Below are 20,523 nucleotides of genomic sequence, written 5' to 3' on the forward strand. Positions count from 1 at the left end.
TTTTTTTCTGACATACTGACAGGAGATACCAAATTGACAACTGTTGCTATATCTAAAGCTACCGGAGACAACAGTAAAAAAGAGATTTGGAAAGTATTCATAATTTTCATATTAATCTACTTGCCACACTTTTAGATTTTCTGAAGACAGAAGTAGACAAAATATACATATAAAATATTCTGGACTGACCCGTTTCACATCTTTCCCAAATGTCTCACTGTAGCTAGTTCCAAGAATCTCAAATTGCACATGGGAATTAGAGCCTTCAGCGCGGAAGTCCATCATTCCTGTCAGGCCACTGATCCTTCCCTGTAACAACAAGTAGAAAATAGTTACTGTGGGAGATGTCACAACACAAGAGCAGTAGCAGTGATGGCGATGTTTTCCAGCAAGGAGGTTATGTTTTCGGTTTGGTCTGTTCGCCTGTTTGTTTGTCAGCAGGATTACGGAAAACAAAATTTGGTAGAAAGGTATATAAATGACCAAGGGGAAGTTTTCAATTATACCATATGATTTATGCAAATTATCCTTTTAAACGTACACTTAATCAACCAGGCTTGTAGGTACAGTATGAGGTTATCAAAGATAATTTCAGACAAAGGGTGTTTTGGGTACAATCACCTTTTTATGACAAATTCTGGTACATTTTTGAAATAGTATGAACTGTAACGGCAATCCATCAATCAAACAATATGACGAGAGCACCCCATCTTTGTGGTTCTTCATGCCCCATTTGGTCATCTTACTGTCACACTTGAGATTTAAGCAGCATGACATGCAATAATGACAAATTTCATTATCAGATTGAAATTGATTAAATTGAGCCCTTTCTACGATGAATAGATAGAATTTTGCAGAAGCTATAATTCATCATTTCTTACAAAATAGCAAATGCAAAGCAGCAGCTTTGTTAAGCAAAAAAACCTTTTGGATGGTATCCAACATAGACCATCCTCCATTCCATGGCTTCGTGGACTTTCTCATGCAGTTAAGGCTGGCCATACTGTGCCACTTCCTGTCCTCCAGTTTCCTGTAGAAGGCGTTGGCTAGCATCAACACACTGTCATACAGGTAGAGATTGGACACCTGTTGGAGTAAAAAACAAGCCATATCAATAAATGCATTCTTGGAGAACAGAACGCAAACTCTGGATACAACAAAGAAAACAAATAGGTTTTTTTGGGCTCCAAGAAATATCACACAGCCTCATGGTGAACCCTTATGAGTGAAGCAGACACAAAGGCACTTGTCTTTCAGTCTGGTCCTGTGAGGTTTCATGGTAAATAAGAAAAACCTCAGTGGGGAATAAAAGCTTGTCTCCTTGCTTGGATAGAGAATAGAAAGCATTGGAAAAACTGTTTTTTTTATTTGGTCTGTCAATGTTGTTTGGTGTCGAGATGAAGACCCAGTTTCTTTCTTCATGAGAACAATGTTGAAGGATGGCACAGTGAAGTCAGCAGCAACTGCGCTCTGATTGTCCACATGTTTACACTTGCTGGAAACTTACTGCTAAAACACTGAGGTTTAATTTGCTGCAATCATAGGATTGCACTCTCTGCAGCAGGTTAAATGATATGCATGATCAACAAGAGATAAAGATGTGAACTGAAATCAAGAGAGGGGCCAAAGAAAAATAATTTCATGATCAATTATTCTGCCATCAATCCAACTGTCTTCCTCTGACTGCAGTGCATCCTGTCAGGAATCATGTCTACCCTTCTTGTCTTGGTGTGACAGTGGATTTGATAGGTCCTCTGGGTCAAAGTCAAATTCTCCCACAGCAGAAGACCCATGGAAGCAATACGTGCTGCCACTCCAGGCATTCAGTTCATGACGCATTTAGACTTCAGTCCAAGCCTCTCAGTAGTAAGACATCACACAAGTCAAGTTCACTTTCCTAAAGGTCACTCAGTCCTGATCTAATGCAACATAGAAGCTCTGGATATTTCAGCATATACCACAGCTGACTGCTTGTGAAAGGGATTAGTACAGGAAAAACACTGCGATCTCCTCAGTGTTAACTATTCTGATAAATGCCTAAACTGCCATTACCCGATATTTAACCCTCTTTTGTGTGAATTATTGAGGACTGTGGGTGCACACACCACATGGTTTTGCCATCTGTCCGGAGTATGAAAAAAGAAAAAGAAAAGGGAAATGAACATTTCAACAGAGCTACAGGGAACACAGCCATTTCACTCCAGATGGATTGAACAAAAGAAAAGTCTAAGGAGGCGACCTTAACTTACTATAGAAAGTACTGAAAGTAAAGTGGCAGGGTGAGCAAGGTTATTATGAAGACCAAAAGAAGGGAATGAGATGGTGTTAGATAAAGCTGTGATAGTGCTGAAGGGCATACTGTACCTTTATTTATTGACTCTCATTGTCATACAGAATTTACCGGAGGTTGGGTTCCTGGTTGACAAATCCTTAATACAAATCATAGATAGCAAAACCTTTTTAAAGGTCTTTCCATGATGGAAGCCTTTGTTAAGCTTGTGATATCTCAGTAGTTTATTGACAAATAATAAGTTGTTTTTTGGCTTTCTACAATTGGAATATAATCCGTTTTAAGAAGATTTGCACGTTAATGGAAAAACACGATTTTATTTACTTCTAAACTATATTTTACTCTGTTCTGCCACTTATTCCCCAGTCATATTGAGCTCAAGTCATTTATATTCATGAGCATTCATGTCCCTCATAATTGCCTTATCTAGGGAGTTTAATCTATGTTCAGTTGCATACATAATCAGTTAATATTTGCATTCATGTGGTACTTGGCAGATGCTTGTCTATATTGTCCTACACCACTACAGCTGTGAAAAAGGCGTGATCAAGCAGGAATCATGTTCATAAGTCCTTACAGCACATGTGCTGTACACAGAATGGGAAAAAAGACCACTTTGTGCTTGTTTTATGGTTCTGCCACTCTGGCTCATAACAAGTGTATCCCTGTTGGCTGCTGGAGAAAGTGTGTGAAACATGCTGGTTGTTGCTAAAACACAACACTGCTGTACTATAAATTCTGCAGCAAAAGGGATAAAATAACAGGAAAAACAAAACCTTGCCACTAGTCAAATACACAACACAGCCTCATCCATCATACTGCTTCCATGTTGTGCATTCACCTTCCTCAAAGCTCAGACTCTCCTCTGAACGTACCTTCTGTTGGTGAATCTGTGACGGTTTGGAACAAATTGAGCATTTGCACAGACAGTGGAGAATTTGGAGTGGTTTGAGAATTTCCTTTGGAGGTTTTCTCACTTTTCCTGATTTGAAAACTTGCCACCATTGGAATTCATTGTAACCAACTTAATTCAAACTGACCACAGACATTACCAACCTTTTACAGCTACCTTTCAAGCTTATAGTGGGTGACGATTTGAAACTCAAAAGTTGGAATTTTGGTATCACCACTAATGAATTTTAAAAATTAGTACAACGCTCTTAATTCTGATGTGTTCTTCTGGTTAGATGATTATTAAAAAAATCCTTTGGGAAGGGAACCTTTTTGGGGCAGATTTTATTTGTAGAGCCTGAAAAGATGAAGTTCCTTGTTAGAAATGTAATGTGAAATATGTTATAAGTTATGTTTATATCTGAAAAAAATATTTTACCACTGCAAAAATTTTTTAGTGTATCGTCGTAAGTCCATGTGGGCATGACACAATGAATCACTAACTAACCTCTATCAAAGAGTTTGTTTTTGATCCTGTTTGTGTCTGCTTGTTATTTAGAGTATCTCAAAAATCAGTCAACAGTTTTCAGTGTAATTTGGCCTGGGAATATTTTAAAGATTGTAATAGGAATTTTTTCAGAGTTTTTTTCCCTATGAATTACTGCAGTTACTTGAATGAAAAATATTTGCCACATGTATCCATCAATACATTTAATACTCATCTATATCCAGTCCATTGAAAATAATTCTTGCAAAATTTTCTGTGCAGCTATGTGATCTACAGTAACTGACAATATTTCACAAGCTTCAACAGTAAATTTTTAAGCAGCGTTTACCTCTAAGGACTGCAGATAGCCTTCCTGTGGGTCACAGAGCAGGGAGGAGATGCGATGATTGTTTCTCATACAGCGAACGTTGGTGTCTCTCCACAATGGGAAGACCTGACGAATGATGGTCATCCGCCCCAGAGAGCTGTGAACCAGCTCCATGATGTCTGCATCACTCACCTCCTGAAAAAGAAGACAACAGCAGAAGTTTAGTTTAACAAATCTTTCCCTTTAATCTTAGGTCAAGTATGGTGGCTCTTTTTTTTTTTTTTGAACAGTGGGGAGTAATGACACAAACCATGAATTTTCAGTTTTCGAAAAGCTCTTGAAAAAGTGGAAATTTGGATTAGAAACAGAACCTCTGAGGGATTTGCGTTGGCTGTGCCTACTTCTTGAGCAATTAACATATCAGATGACACATTGGAGGGCTACAGAGCAATTAGATACGAGACAAAGTGAGGATTTCATTTCATTCTTTGTTGCTATTTGTAGAACATAAAACATTTTAACGATGATCAACCAAAGCCTATTTCACATATCATTTCTGTACCAACATTGGTTTATTTAATACTTTTGATCAACTGAGTCCATGCTTTAGGCCAAAAGACAGACGGTAACATTTTAATCAATTACTATTTTCAAATGTCAAATTTTAAGATAGAATGTATTGTCTAGCAAAGTCTGTTATTTTCTTATTCACATTAGGCTACGTTCAGACTGCAGGCGAAAGTGGCCCAAATCAGATTTCTCAGACTTTTCATAACAGTGTGACCAGCACAAATCACATGAAATCTGATCTTTTTGAATGATAATCCCTGGTAAAGTAACCACAAAGTAAATGAAAACATTCTGCATAGATATTTTTGCATGCTCGCCTATTTTAGGTATGTGTTTATAGGTCTCTATTTATTTCATACATCAATATATTCACATCCTTTCTTTTCTAGTAGGTAAAGCAACTACCTGACTACTAACATGCCACGTTTCAAAGCTCTCAGACCTTGTGTGATCGATCTGCATTAGTTTATATGCCTTAACTCCCATACGGACAGACTATATTTTAGTCCTTTTTTGGTTTTGGGGTGTATAACAATATCTGTTAATTTAACAATCTTAGCAGTAAAATATTTTTAGCCTAGAATCCATTTCATATATGGGAGACCTTAGAGATGAGGAAAAACATTGTTGGCTTTAGATCTACCTCCGGTAGGGGTATCTCAAAAACTAAAGCCCTTTTTGACCATTTGTCACTAGCCTATGTGAAGGGTCGGATCAATATTCACTAGGCATTGAGCAGCCTGCTAGTCTCCAGAGCAGGACAATGGTCAATGCTGAGGCAGACAGTGAGTCTCTTGGGAAACGTTGGGTTCATATACAGTATTATCTAACAATAAAGCTGTGAGGTTACTGTTGGGTCAAAACTTAAACAGCTCTTGGTTAATATAATCATTAACCACACATGCCTGAATCCATGCTTCTCATCCGTTTTCCTCAGCCGACGTTTTGTTTTCTCCTCTTTGCATCAACCTCTGATGTTACTGCTGGTCTCTGTCCTCCCTCGCTTTCATTTCTCCTGGCTTCTCACATTGTCTTTCTTTGTATGTTTACCTTATTTCAGCTGACAGTCAACCTTGCCTTTTTCACATTATTTAAAAAAGATAGAGGGTAAACTTTAAACCCCCCTGCCTTTTTCTCATGTCATATACATGTTTATATTTTCAATGCAAAACCACTTGATGGTGAGCGAACTGAATTGATTTATATGGATTCTTTCTTCTTTTCTTCTTCTTTCTTCTTTTATCTGTGTACAGCGTGAGTAAAACACTCCTCAGGTGATTCTAGCTCATTTAGTTTATCCTCTGAGTCTTTTTCTGACTCAGTCAGGTGAAAATTATGAATATTCATGAGTTGTCGTGACACATTAATCAGATAAATCATGCTGCATGGTTCACAGAGTCGAACCCTCACGTCCAAGCTAATAACTTCCAGTGCCACCCAGTCCAAGTGTTCTGTCACCATCACAGGTTTGTGTCATAAACTGACCCGGCCACTGATCAATGGGACAGGTCTGACGTGCCTTTTTACCTCTGTTTAAGAAGAAAGTACAGACAATGTGATATATTCCACTTGTACAAAATGCACACAAAAAGGACCAATACTATATAATGAATACAGTAATGATACATCAAGGCCTCTGACTACAATGATCATCCCATAGATTTTGAAAGCACCAGAGAAGCATTATAGAATCTAAATGGTGTACTGTATGTGATTATAATAGCAAGTTGAATCACAATATTACTCAGAACTGTCTGGACACAAGCATTTAACGTCATAAAGTGCTTTTAAAATTTCAGTTTTCAAACAATCAGTTCAGGTGTTAAGCACCTTGGAGGTAACCCACTCAAATTTCTGAAAGAGTGAATACAGCGCAGCTATGTTTCAATGACGGCCGACGACCAAAATACATTCACAAATCAAGTTCAGATGACAGATTATCCTCTTTGTGCTGCTCAGTCACTGTCATTAATCACTCATGAGAAATAAAAAAAATAAAATGACTGGTAATCATGACAGCGATTTAATTAGAAGTTAAGGTGCTTCTTGAAGCTGCAGGCAACTAAATTGAGAAGTAATGTCAGGGAAGAGTCAGAGAAGGAGAGCACAGCACAGTGCGTATGACATTAATTTGAGCTGTATTTGCCTATAAAACATATAGTATGTGTCTTTTTATGTGCTTTCAGGGTATTGTTGAGAGAAAGGTAATTAGTTAGGCAGAAAATAACCACACGATTATTTTATTATCCAGTTATAAGAACCGAATAATTGGTGTCCTATTGTCCTTTTGCAACAGAGAAAAACAATTAAACATCACAAACATAAAATAATGCAAGGCACAAGCCTTTGCTGAGTTGTGCTACTGATTTTCAATTTATTAATGCTCATATTAAATTGCAGCTGCCTTCTTTCATCAAACAATAGACATAATTATGTCAAATTGAAGGATTTCGCAATTACATCAATGCCATGTCCTATTCAATAAGTGCTGTTTTTTAAATTTTTATATCATATTTACTTGTTTTTCACAGAGTGAGAACATCATTCATGTGGAAAACCATGTACGAAACACTGCTGTTATATTCTGTATTAAAATATTAAGTACAGCCACCACCAATTTGCATTTAGTATTTAGCACATGTATGGGGACTTAAAAAATTACTTTCAGTGTATTTGAAAAGTTTCTTAACATCCAACCACAATAAACCAGATCTACAGTAGAGAGCCAGAGCTATTACTCGTACATAACTGCACAGAAACCTTGTTACAGTTTCTTTAAAAGCATTATGACATGCAATTATATTTCATGTTGTCTTGTATGAACAACACTTTGCAAATTAAATCAGACTAAGATTACATATTAAATGAAGAAGGTCCATACAGCTGGTTTTGCAGCACTATGTCACCTTCCCAGCAGATCAAAGCAGTTATTTCCTATTAAATATCCATGCTATCCTATGGTGAGTGCATCACTGTCAACCACAGCACACCATAAGTCCATGGCCTTTGAATTTCTTGAAAGGCTTTTTGGAAAAAAAAAAAAACACTAGTGCAACCTGCGGGCACCTACACAAATGGGAGTGGGACCACCTAATCTTTGCAGGTTTGGCGAACAAATATGGATGTAAAGAGGCTGATTAGGGATGAACGCATTTCAATAGTCGGAGGAATGCAGTATCAGGAGATGGAGTTCCTGTCTCTTTGCAATAACGTGAGGTTATTTTCGTAGTTTGATGAAATGTCTTTGATTATTACTGCCTTTTTTTGATAATTTATCAATGAATTAAAACCATTGGATTCAGTTAATAATATGTAATATGTATCTTCATGCACATAACTCTACTACTCTAGATTATTTTATGGGCATTTTAGGCCTTTATTTGTGTAGGACAGCTTAGACTTGAAAGGGGAGGGAGAGGGGGAATGACATGCAGCAAAGGGCTGCAGGTCGGAGTCGAACCTGCGGCTGCTGCGTCGAGGAGTGAACCTCTATATATATGGGTGCCCGCTCTACCAGGTGAGCTACCCAGGCACCCTTTAAATAGAAAAATATTTAGCAATAGTCTGGCTGCTCACAGTTCATGATTGCCTGAAAGGGAAGGACTTTAAATGAAAGTGAAACAAATAACCATTTGCAATAACATGTAGGGCCCTATCTTGCACCCAGTGCAATTGACTTTGCACACCGACGCATGTATCATTCCTATTTTGCACCCGACACACAGCGGACTTTTTCTTCCACAGACTCACATCAGTAAATTAGATGAATGAACTTGCACTCCCGGGGGCGGTCCAGCAAAAAGAGCAGGCGTGTTCTGGCACAAACGTTCCCTAGTGCGATTTTGCAGTTTGAGAAAACAATTCCGCCACAGACCAGGAAAAACCTAGTCTAAAGTCAGTGGCGCGTTATTCAGATGCTATTTTAAGGGCGCGTGCTTGGCTGTAATGTAGAGTGTGGACACTGCGCGTACACTTTGCTTCTCTCATCTCACGGACCCAGCAGTTCCCATTTTTGCAAACCATACATAAATACAAGTAAAAATAGGACCTTGTTTTACACAACATTTCCATGAATCATGGATGTGTTGATGACATAAATGAGCAAATATTAGAGGCCTTAAGGAGATGTGATGTTGAACTACATGTGCCGATGCCACTTAACCCAAATGCCCCAGCAGCAGCACGGGAGAGGAGAAACAGAAGAGCTGCATTGTCTATAGTGAGGTAATCTCGGTCTGATATAAATATCACCATGCATTCATAACCTCGTGATTTAGTGAGAGTGAGCCCAAAACATCGGAAAGTATGTTTTTGTGACATTTCTTTATTTACATTTTGTCAAAAAGAAAAATCAATAGCAAACGTCGGTCTCCTCGTCTGTCAACCGTTCCTGGCGTGTGCCCATGGATGTATTAAGAGCGTGCGCCTAACAAATCCGCCATTATAATAGCAATCCGCCATGGAACAAGCACGCCTGCTTTTAAAGGGAATGTGAGTTAACACTCTGATTGGTTTATTGCACGTTACGCCCAAGCCACACCTATGAGTAATGTAGCTACTTCAGACCAACCCATTTTAGATTTGCGTCGGGCGCAAGAGTCATTTATCCTGCTGGTATAATAGCAACAGTGCCCGACATCCGCCCACAAAGCTACTTGAGTTTGGCGTTTGATACTTTGGCGTATCAAGCGCATTTCAGATCGTTTCAGATCGTTAAAATAGGGCCTGTAGTCTGAGCAGGCGGAAATAGCTCGATGGTGTTTTAAGCCCCCAACGTCTCCTTCCAGGCAGCGCTGCGAGCCTGCGACCGTTGACTTCAAGGTACCTAACCCTAACCTTAACCCTAACCATAACCATTGTCTAATTGACTTCAAGGCAGCGCTGCGACCGTTGACTTCAAGGCACCTAACCCTAACCTTAACCCATAATCATAACCATTGCCTTATCCTAGTGCCTGGAAGGAGACGTTGGGGGCTTAAAACACAGATAAACGCGGAAATACAACATACTTTTATGCAAAATTGCACTGCACTGTGTGATCCGCACCAACATAACATAACATAAAACATGTACTTTGACCTAAGAAGATATACTGCGACTGTGTTAACACTTAAGATTAGATTGGCTGATTCATTATAGCAGGATATCTCAAATGCGACATAAGGTGAAATAGCATGTAAATAATTACATTAATTAATGCACTCATTTTTACAGTACAGTGCAACTGTGTAATAGTCATCCCATTACATAGCTCATTGTCCATGAGTACAGTGCAACGTATATCTATACATGAGTTGGTGATGAGGGTTGTATTGCTATGATGGAACCTACATTTCAGCCTAGAGGTGCGGGGGGTGACATTAAAATGAAAAAATGAAACTGTAACTGCTGTAACATTTTGATAAGGTGGTTAGTGAAGGGAGTCGCCTGTCTGGTATCCTTTAGATTTATGACCATGAAGCAGGATGTCTCCTGTGGTCACCATTTGTTGGTTAGTACATCATTTTTTGACATCTGAATTGGGTTTCTGCATAGATTCTCATTGTGCTTAATGATACAAAGAATCAAAACAGCAACCCAGGGTTTTAAAAAATGCAATGTTTTACAGTACTTTGAGTAATCAATAAGCTAACTGGAAAATATAATATTTATTTTTCTTGTAAGTGGCCTCTTCAGTAATCCACCTTCCTGTCCCACAGTCTGATGAGATTGTGTCAGAAGAAAACGGTTTCCAGCTCAGTTGCTTGACGGGCAGTTACCAAAGACATCAGTCATATCATGACTGTCCTCCTCGACTCTGTCTGTCACAGCAGGTACAGCCACCTAATCCATCAAACATTCTGAGGTGTCACCGTCCCGCCTTTGAAGGGAAGAAAACAACAACAAATTCTCCCATAATGTGCAATCCATCTGAGTTCACTAGACAGTGTCAGAAGCAGACAACCTTCTGTGTGCTAGCAGCTGCAGCACCCTGGTTTGGTGGGTGGTTTAGGAAGATGCACGCCTGCCTGTCATCCCCGTGCCCTGCTGCTCACATCAAGTCCTGCTGCACTTCATAAACTAAATATAAAAGATTGTTTTTCTTTTTTCTTAAACATTATATTGTTCATATTTTATATTATATATTATATTATATTATATATTATATTTTGTGTTGAATAAGTTTAATTCCCTGAGGGCTCATGAACAGTGTGCCATTCAAACCCACTCTTTTGGTTTTAAAATGCATTAGTGTCAGTCTTAAACTACTGAAGACAAGTTTGTTCAGAGAAAAGTTCATTGTTTTAAACTCAAACATTTTGTCTTGAAGTTTGACCTATAATAGGGACTAAAGGTCAGGATATTTCAGTCTCTACTTTATACAAGTGTCATAATACATTTCTTAAAGGACAATTCCGGCGCAAAACGAACCTAGGGGTTAATAACAGATGTGTACCCACTCGATCGTTCTCTGGGACATGTTTTCATGCTAATCGAATGTGTTTGTAGCTTGAAACAAGCTAGTGTGGACCGCTGATTAGCTTGCAATGCTAGTATTCGGGGCACAGGGAAAGTAAAAACAAATTGTTATTTATACCACTAAAAAGGCTCAAAATATCACCACACTTCAATGGTAGCATAATGAGGGTCCCTAAATGTTAACCGAAGCATTGAGAACTTTGTAAGCGTACAGACAGTTTATTAAAAAGATAGATTATACTGATTAGACAGTAGCGTTCTCGTATACAGGCGGCTAGCTTGGGAGCTACGGTCTTTCTAAACTATCTTTATAATAAACTGTCTGTACACTTACAATGTTCTCAATGCTTTGGTTTACATTTAGGGACCCTCACAATATTACCGTTGAAGTGTGGTGATATTTTGAGCCTTTTTAGTGGTATAAATAACAATTTGTTTTTACTTTCCCTGTGCCCCGAATACTAGCGTTGTAAGCTACTCAGCGGACCGCGCTAGCTTGTTTCAAGCTACAAACACATTCGATTAGCATACAATCATGTCCCAGAGAACGACAGAGTGGCTACACATCTGTTATTAACATTAATATGTATGGGATGTAAAGGCTGGCGGGCAGGCAAGTGACAGTGAGCTTCAAGTTCACCTGGTTAAAATGAATGTCACAACTCAGTCACGACTAGGCAACTGAATAGGAGCAACTGTCAACAGGGACAGTCGGTGCATACAGGGGTACCATGGAAAGCTGTTATTTTCCTGCAGGATTTTGTGATACACCCAGACTGCATCTGATCAGGCTAACAGGATTTCCATGAGTGCAGGAAAACAGTATCTAGTATATTATAGCTGTTTAGTAAGAGAGTAAAGATTTCACCAGCAGCTGCTACAAAAGGAGAGTGATTCATAGTTGTTGCAGTTTGTAAAAATACCCAGAAAAGATAATAAAATAGAAACATACTACAAATCCGAGAATCTCATTCTGATAATCACTGTGCTTGCCGTCCCTCACGTATTTCAATGAATTAAAGAACCTTGTGCACACTCTTTGTGCTATCAGCCATGTGGGAGGCTGCTCAGAAATTAAATCACAGGCTAATGGAAACAGATTAGCTTTGTACCTTCCTTTAAATCTCCTTCCCCCTTTCCCTTTAAAGATAAGCAAGATTTGTGGATAAATCATTTGCTGTTCGATACATGCCTGGATTCAATTTACATGGTGACTCTTGTTGATCAAGGTTTAGTAATTTAAAAGGCTCTAGGAGAAAATTAAAATCTAAAAGAAAGGTGGACTACTAAGGTGCTCAGAGTTAATGTTTTTTCTTTTTTCTGTACATGAGAGGAGCTCTGGAGGCTAACGTCTGGGAGATAAATAGATCGGCATGAGTAGTAATTGAATTTTCTTGTTAGATTTTTCAACAAGTCTGTGGTATTATCATTTCAAGGTGATTCAGTATATCTTGGGGAAGGGACTGAAAGCAGGGAAACAAAGAAGAGAACAGTACAATCAACATTTACAGGAAAAGAAAACAGGGGAAAAAAAGAGAACAAGAAAACAAAATGGGGATATATTTCATTGTTCACAGACACAACCATGCACATTCTTCCCCTTAAAATGTGTACTAGGGAGAGATAACTCTACAGTAAGCCACATCACGTCAACCATTAAGGCAGTGCCATAGAAATTAACATGCCATTAGTTCATACTTTCCAGAGTCAGATGCAATTTAAGCTAATGTCTTAGTGGAAGTGTGTGGTAATTGACTGAAAAAGACATGCATGAATTTGTATGTGAATACTGTTTCAAATTAAGAATTACAGTCCTGATCCTATCGACTGAGACTACTTACGTCTTTTTTGGAGACATATCAACAAAACAATTTCATGTAAGCTGCCAGACAAAACTAAAGTTTGAAAGAAATCAAGGTCTCATTAGCTGTTGTAAATCAATATTTCAGTTATGTGTGTGCTGAAATGCACGGTGGAAATCATTTGAAACATATAAGGTAGTTATTCTATAAAAGCTCATTATAGTCTAAAATGAGGTAATTTAGGCATTTACATACCAGATAGTTTTCAACACATTGAGCCTCATTAACTTTTGTAAATCAATATTTGAGCTACTGAAATACACTGAAATGCTACACTGTGAATCTCTAACTAAAGCAACTATTTCATACTTGTTGGTTAAAGTCTAGTGACCAATATAGGTTATCAATTTCTGTGTCAAGAGTAAATTTACATCACATGACTGCAGTGTGTGAAAATTGATTGTTGCTTAGACAACATGGATATCTGGGCAACAGACACACAATCATGCTCCATGGATTATGGATCAATATGGGTCTTGTTTTGGATGTTGAGCACAGATGTTTGTGTAAGTGAAGAGGTGACATTTCATTAAAACACATAGACATCCTATTAGGCACCGCAATGCATATATTCCAGGTTAATCATGGGAAAAAACATTTTATCTAAAGTATTTATTTCACACTGCTTTTAGTATCAGGCCAATCCTATAACCCCCCTTATCTCCAGATCATTTTGAATTAAGGGAAATGCAGCGCTGAGGCACTTAAGCTAAAGTCCACTGCTCTGTCTTGTATTGCTCTGTAAGTGCATCTGAATTTTGTGTTGTTACAGCCACTTTAGAAGACCCTTCAGGTCAATGTCAGACACACTGAACATTGGTACAGAGGAGAAAAGACACACTAACGTCAACAGTTAAAGGGAGGGCAATTATACAATATCACATAAAGGCCCAGTCGCTCAGGCAGCCAAGATAAAATGAAAACAAAAGATGTGCTGCTAATTTAAATGAATATGAAAGTGTGCACAGTGACAGTGTTGTAGGTTTTCATGTGTTTGTGCAAATGAGACTGTGTTGACAGAGGCAAACTCACACTAAGGTCTAAATTCACTCAGGTGCATACAAGTGTGTTTGGCCTTACCTCATTGGCATAGACCCAGTGACTGTCCTTGGATGCCAGGTTGGTTTCCACAGCCTGTAGTGATGAATAAAAAGAGAAAGAGAGAGGACGGACAAAGAAAGAAGGACATTTTCAGAACCTTGTGTGCATATCATAGAGATCTTACAATAGCTCATGTCAGTCACCCCCCGGGTCTGTCTGGAGCTTAATTTGTAAATCAAGACATCTTGGATCACAGAGAGAGTGCTGGTCCGATGGGTCAGGGAAGGAAATAACATCATGCATCAATATCACACTGCCTGGAGGATATTGGACACACCAGCCATGATAAATTATGCCATGTTGAGCACACCAGCTATATACAAGCTGAATATTTTTACATTGGATTTGAAAATGAAGCCTGAAGTACAAATGCACATATTATGCCCACTGCTATGGGACTTACTTCATTAGCCCTACTCACTTCAGAGATTTTGAAAGTAACAGAAAATGTGAAGCCTGCAGAAATTGGTGCCACTGTTGGATATAAATCTGCAACCTGTCTGTGGCACTAGAGAGTTAGTCTCGCATTGCCAAACCTTACTCCACAGCGCTGCGGAGAAGGGTCTGGCTAGTTCACACAGCAGTCTGGGATGGGAGAAAAAACGTGCAGTGGTTTATTGGCATTTCTTTAAACCAATTACAATTGTCTGGGGCGGCGCTAAGCGCCGGACGGAGCAACAGTGCCTCTGCAAAATAGCCTCAGGAAGGAACTTGTTTTGGTGGAACGTGTGTACGTTCAAAGGTTGTTTTAGTCGTGCAACAGAAAACTCAGATTCGACGGATAGTCTAGCTAGCTGTCTGGATTTACCTTGCAGAGATCTAAGGAGCAGTTAACCATAGTCCTCATAAATCCACCGGAGTTTAGAATGCCAACACAAAGAAAGCGGAATGTGACGGACATCCGGCAAAATTTCCGGCTGCACCTGAACAATCCCGGAAATGAAACGTTGTCGATATAGACTACTAGAGTCAACTCTGAAGAAATACAGTACTAATATAAAAATATACCAATATATAAACACCTACTAAAGAGGTAAGGTTTGTAGTAAGATGTTAAGGCTGAGAGGACAAGAGGTCCTCTCAGCCTTAGAGGTCAAAACTCCAGCAACACTTCTAGTATAAAGACCACCTTTGTCAGACTAATGCATTTTCTGCTTGTGGCCTTCAGCCTTCATCAGGATCATCCAATAATGAGGTATGACAATGAAGTTGCTCTTTATACTAAGTGTTGGAGTTTTGACCTCGTAAAAGTCAAAGAATCACTCACTGTGAAGAAAATCTGTGCACTCTCACTCCACCTTTGACCTGTTCATATTTTTCCCTTCTCCATGTACCTTAAGTAGGTGAAGTTGTGCCAGAAATCCCTACTGTGTTTCTACTGTTTGAATTTTCAAATGTTCAGTGATGGAAACCTTATATTGACACAGACTGACTGATCTGTAATAGTCTCTCCCTTCATCCCATCCCACTGCTGTCAGGCCGATACTCTCCTTATCTAAAGTCTTTTGTCAGGCCTGTAATGTGTAAACCAAGTTACACATATACACAGCAGATAAATCTGCTTTTTCTAGGAAAAAAATCAGGTTTCTTTACCCCAATTACAGAAACAGTGTTTACATGACATTTAGAAATCAGGTTTCAAAAATTGTACTGTAATCCGTTTACTGAAGTGCATGTAAGTGGCCGGAAACCTTTCCGTACAGGTGAAAATAACTCACTGTGGAATTACCATAAACCACCTGTCATGAGACTGCACACATTTTACATCTGTCATGCTTAACGTCTCAATGCATGCCCTCTCCTGCAAATTGCTATCATTAGTGTCCAAATGAATCCCTTTCACACAAAGCAATGAAGACTGATGTCTCAACATATAACTGGCGGAAACATGCTGGATTTTTACTCGACAACACCATGCTCATTAATAATAGCTGGTGCAGAGCACAGCACCAAAAGCTGCCAATCGATCTTCTAACCTTGGAAGAGTCATGATTTGATTTTAATGCTCCTCTCATTCTCAGATTGAGCTCATCAAACTGCAAGAGAACCATACTGGTGCAAGAGCAATATTTACCTCCATGGTTGAAATACCACGTCTCGTGCTTAAAATTAAAGCGTGGGGCTATATGCCTTTATAAATTGCCCTGAAATTCAGATGTGTAGGCCAACATTAGCAATGGATGTTATGCAATACCAGAGAGATGCATGTCTGAAGATTTATGTAGTAAAAGACCAACTATTGTCCACTCTGCTTACTTAACTACATGGGTCTAAAATTAAAAAGATTATTCTGTCCTTCCATCAAGGATTGGCTCAATAATTATATACATTCACAATGTTGGTATTGTAATTAATATTGTTATTCATGTAATATAAGTATTTATCATGGTAGGAGTGACATTTTAAATTTGATAAAGGCAGAGAAGAAAGGAAATATTTCACTATTGTGTCACACAACCTTAAGGCACAACATAACACTGGAGGGCATGTGTGTGTGTGTGTGTGTGTGTGTGTGTGTGTGTGTGTGTGTGTGTGCATTTGTTTGCAGGCATGGAGCAAAGCAAGATTCTGAGAAAAATGAAGGCTACAATGCTCAATGTAGAGCCGTAGGGACCACTTTAGGCAAAAGGTGAACAAAAAGAAAGAGCAGTAGCAGATAAAAGGGAACTGTGTGTGGAGGGTACATGTGTGAGTGTGTTTTTAGGTAAACTCGAAGATTTTCTAAATATGCATATATAGAAAGATTTTATTTCTATGTTTGAGTTTTATTATTTCAGTTGTAGATTGTAGATTTTTTCCATAATTGCATTAGCACTTGAACCATTTCTTAATAAGACAGAAGGACTGTTTGCTTTGACAAGAGACATAACTTGATGCAATCTTTTATCAGCAAAACAACGTAAACCTTTAAGTTAAAAGCAAAAGATAACTCAGGGGTTCCTGTAATCTGTATGATGGGACAATATCAGATTAATCCTTTCATGTGCGAGTAATCCATTAATTAAAATCATTATCTCTCTCAAGTCCTGAAAAAAATCTGACAATGAGAACTCTTTTCTCTGCCTTGAAGAAAAACCTTGACATTCAAGAGAGACGAAAACTCCTTAAACTGCATTCATTGTTGCAGAAAAAATCTGTCAGATGCCATTATCATCAGTAAAAAACAATCAAGTACAGTAGTGTGGTCGCATATGGAGGTGCATGGTGATCATTATAATTGGTGCCCCCACCAGTACTTTGTGTCTGTGCACAGCACATGATGCGCATGTACATAGTGGCATAGAACCATACAAAAAATCCTATTACCGTGTTCCAAAAATGAAGCAGTCCACAGCTGATTATTTTAATAAGCAAAATGAAGATAGAGAGGAGGAGGTTTCAACTCAGACGCCACTGATGATTAAAGTGTAAATTGACTGCATTTATATAGCACTTTTCTAGTCTTAACAACTGAGCAAAGCACTTTTATACTTCAGGCACTATTCACCATTCACACACACATTCATACACTGGCGCCAGGCTGCCAGACAAGGTCTTACTTATCAGATAAACATCAGCATCGGGAGCAATTTGGGGTTCAATGCCAAAGGACACTTCGACAGGGCCAGGGATCGAATCACCGATTGGTAGATAACCGCTCTACCGCCTGAGCCACAGCCGCCAGAAGAAAAAGTACCACTTTAAACCACAAAGGCTAACGCAGTACCCGTGGTTGCTGTACAAGAGGAAAGCTACGCCGAATGTGTATTGTAGGCAACGTGGCCCGTCCATTGCTGGCTACTCTCAACTTGTTACCAGGTTAACACAGTTTAAGCTTGACATTTTGAAGTTGTACAAGAACAGTAATAAACACTAAACCTGCAGGGACTGATGCATGACCCAAAACACTAAGCCCTTCCCGACTTCTTTTTAGCAGTTAGAATAATATTCAGATAAAATTTAGAATAAAATATTTTACAAATATCAAATCTCTGTCAATATTTACATCAATGCAAAACGTAATGCAAATTAAGACAACTATTCATCAGAATGCAAGGTCACTGATTAATACCATGCTGTAACAAAAAAAAGGGTGTGACCAAATCATGTGCTGGTGCGACAAACTGAGAAGCACCTTCTTCCAGTGGAAAAGTTAGTCTAGAGCACTGTTAGTTAATGTGTACCAGCTGAAATGTTTCGTTGAAGCCCTAGGCACAAAAGAACCCACCACTTGAGAGGTTCAGTCGCAGTTCACAGCACAACTGAACACTTGCAAACTTTAGACACTGTAGAAAAGAACTCTTGTCAAGCTAAATGTCTGTGTGGTGCTGTATGGATTTGACAAATGAATAATTGTGTTGACATACTGAAGTGTTTGAGAGCTGCTATAACAGACTGAAAGCTGTGCTAAAGTTATAGCTGATCACTGTTTTGTCATTCATTGTTAGTCATTGTTGCCATTTCCCCTAACATCAACAGTAAATTGAGACTGGTTTTGTTTCAATTCTAACTGTGAGTGGCCAATAGTTCAGATTCATTCATTCAAAATTCAAAATTTGATTTTAATTGAAAAGCGGCTTGAGATCTCAGAAATAGCCCAAAACATGCTGTGCTTACAGTACTTCAGGGAGTTGCTTATTAGGATTCCAAACTTGCACCTATTAAAATAAAAAAATAAAAAACGTATGTCTCAGTACAATTACTACATTATTTTGCCTTATCAGCCCTTTCCTAATCACACGTCGTCCTATTTCAGTTAAACTAAGCAAGGGTTTTCCCCATTGCTTAAACTTGATCACACCAAAGTCTAAAAATCCATTTGAGACCTTAAATGTTATCAACATCTAGGCAGAATAATTTCGGCTTTGTGTGTTTTCTGTCTTTCCATTCACTTCAGTACATGATGTAATAGTGAAACTCTGAAGAGCAATGTGGTTTTGGAGACGGAGGCATAGACAAGAGCCTGGAGTGACATCTGAGGAATATTCTATACGGTTGATACAGCCAAAGCCTGGCGACAGTAAGATCTCTAATCAGAGAGGCAAAGAACCCCAGGCATGTTCTTATACAGTAGCAATGCTACAAAGGCAGCCATAGAATGCCAACTCCAATTTAAAACCGTGACAGCCGAAGAGGGATTGAGAGGAATTGCGGTTAGAAGGATGTGGAAATAGGTGGGGGGAGGTTTGGGCAAGGCTCAGACGACTGAGGAGGAATCTCATGAATGTGAAAAGATGAGTGCTAAGTGTAAACTCATCCAATACAATTATTTGTTACAGTACAAAACATGTTTGGAATGTTTAAAAGCAAAGCCAGTTTGGATTGTACATTTTGGTTTAATAGGTACACAAAACATGTTTAGTCTATTATAACCAACTCCTGCATTAAATCCTACCTTCATGAAGGTTATAATCAGTTTTTGATAAAACTGTTTTAGGGACCGTTCGGTATTTATGGAATGGACCACCGGAGGAAAATAGGGGAGGGTCATCCAACATTTTTTAGTCTGGGTGGGGGGGTCACCCAACTTTTTTATTCATGAAAAGAGCAAAATTTCAAAGTGGCTTGTTTGGTGCATATTTATCCATGTGGCTTTCAGTCTCGGCCCCCTAGCAGATGGTCTGACCGCATACGAGGAGTTTGCTGGGGGGGCAGGAGGAGCACTGCCCCCCTGGTGGCTCAAACAAGTAATTGCATTGTTTAAAAAATGAGTGGAATAATTACATCTGGCATGACCAGATATTTTATAAATATCTTAAATAACACAAAACAACTAAATGGTGATAGGTAATACATCTGATTTCATATACTGCTTTAGTAAAACAAATATTACCTGGCTAACGATGGGAGCAGCAGGACGCAAAAAACGAAAGTTACTGTTGCACTAGTCTGGACAGCTTGCCGTGCCAACCTTGCAATAAAGGTTTCCTAAATGCCATCTATATACATGTGATGTCAGCTTACTAATTGATTGCGGCATTTGTGTAGATTTGGACTTTTATACGTTTATTCCACTTTGTTTAAACGGCGAAGTGGAGAGGCCTCGTTCACCTGTTTGGAGCTGGCTGGTGAATATGACGCCTTGCTGGATACACCGTGTCATTTACCTTTTTGTGGATCTACTGATCGCTGTGGATTACTTTTTCGTGTCATTGGATTACGGCAAAATAGGGATCTTTTTTTCTCAACGTGTCTTAACGTTTTATGGTGAGTTTGTAGAGGCATCTCAACAGACTGTAGGTCCAACACTGATTGTTTACTGTTACATTTTAGTTGAATTTAAGCGTCTGTCTATTGCGTTCCAAAACAGCCGTGCCGCGATTGGATTTCATAAGGGCGAATTGTTAAATTGTTACCATGTAACTTAAAATCTGCTTTAAAAATAAACATATATGTTTTGGAATACAATGTTCAGCTTCGGCAGCTTTACCTATGTTCTAAAATATACAATGACGAAGCCTAGTGACAAGTCCATAGCAACCAGTGTTGAATTGGTTATATCCCAGCGTCCTTTGCTGAATGGTCTCAATGTTTTATTGTTTTATTTCATATGAAT

The 20,523-nt window shown here is 38.8% G+C and overlaps 1 protein-coding gene across 2 annotated transcripts in view; it reads right to left on the bottom strand.

Moving 5' to 3' along the window:
* The window catches only part of grid1a (glutamate receptor, ionotropic, delta 1a), a 289,882-nt gene that overhangs the window by 38,616 nt on the left and 230,743 nt on the right, over positions 1-20,523 (bottom strand). For both annotated transcript variants that reach the window (XM_031308223.2, XM_031308230.2), the window contains exons 5-8: positions 13,968-14,021; positions 4,018-4,191; positions 925-1,086; positions 190-309 (exon numbers count right to left, since the gene is read on the bottom strand). In XM_031308223.2, coding sequence (XP_031164083.1) covers positions 190-309; positions 925-1,086; positions 4,018-4,191; positions 13,968-14,021 — 510 coding nt within the window. The remainder of the gene's footprint in view (positions 1-189; positions 310-924; positions 1,087-4,017; positions 4,192-13,967; positions 14,022-20,523) is intronic.

Source organism: Sander lucioperca, chromosome 15, assembly GCF_008315115.2.
Source record: "Sander lucioperca isolate FBNREF2018 chromosome 15, SLUC_FBN_1.2, whole genome shotgun sequence".
Classification (NCBI taxonomy): Eukaryota; Metazoa; Chordata; class Actinopteri; order Perciformes; family Percidae; genus Sander; species Sander lucioperca.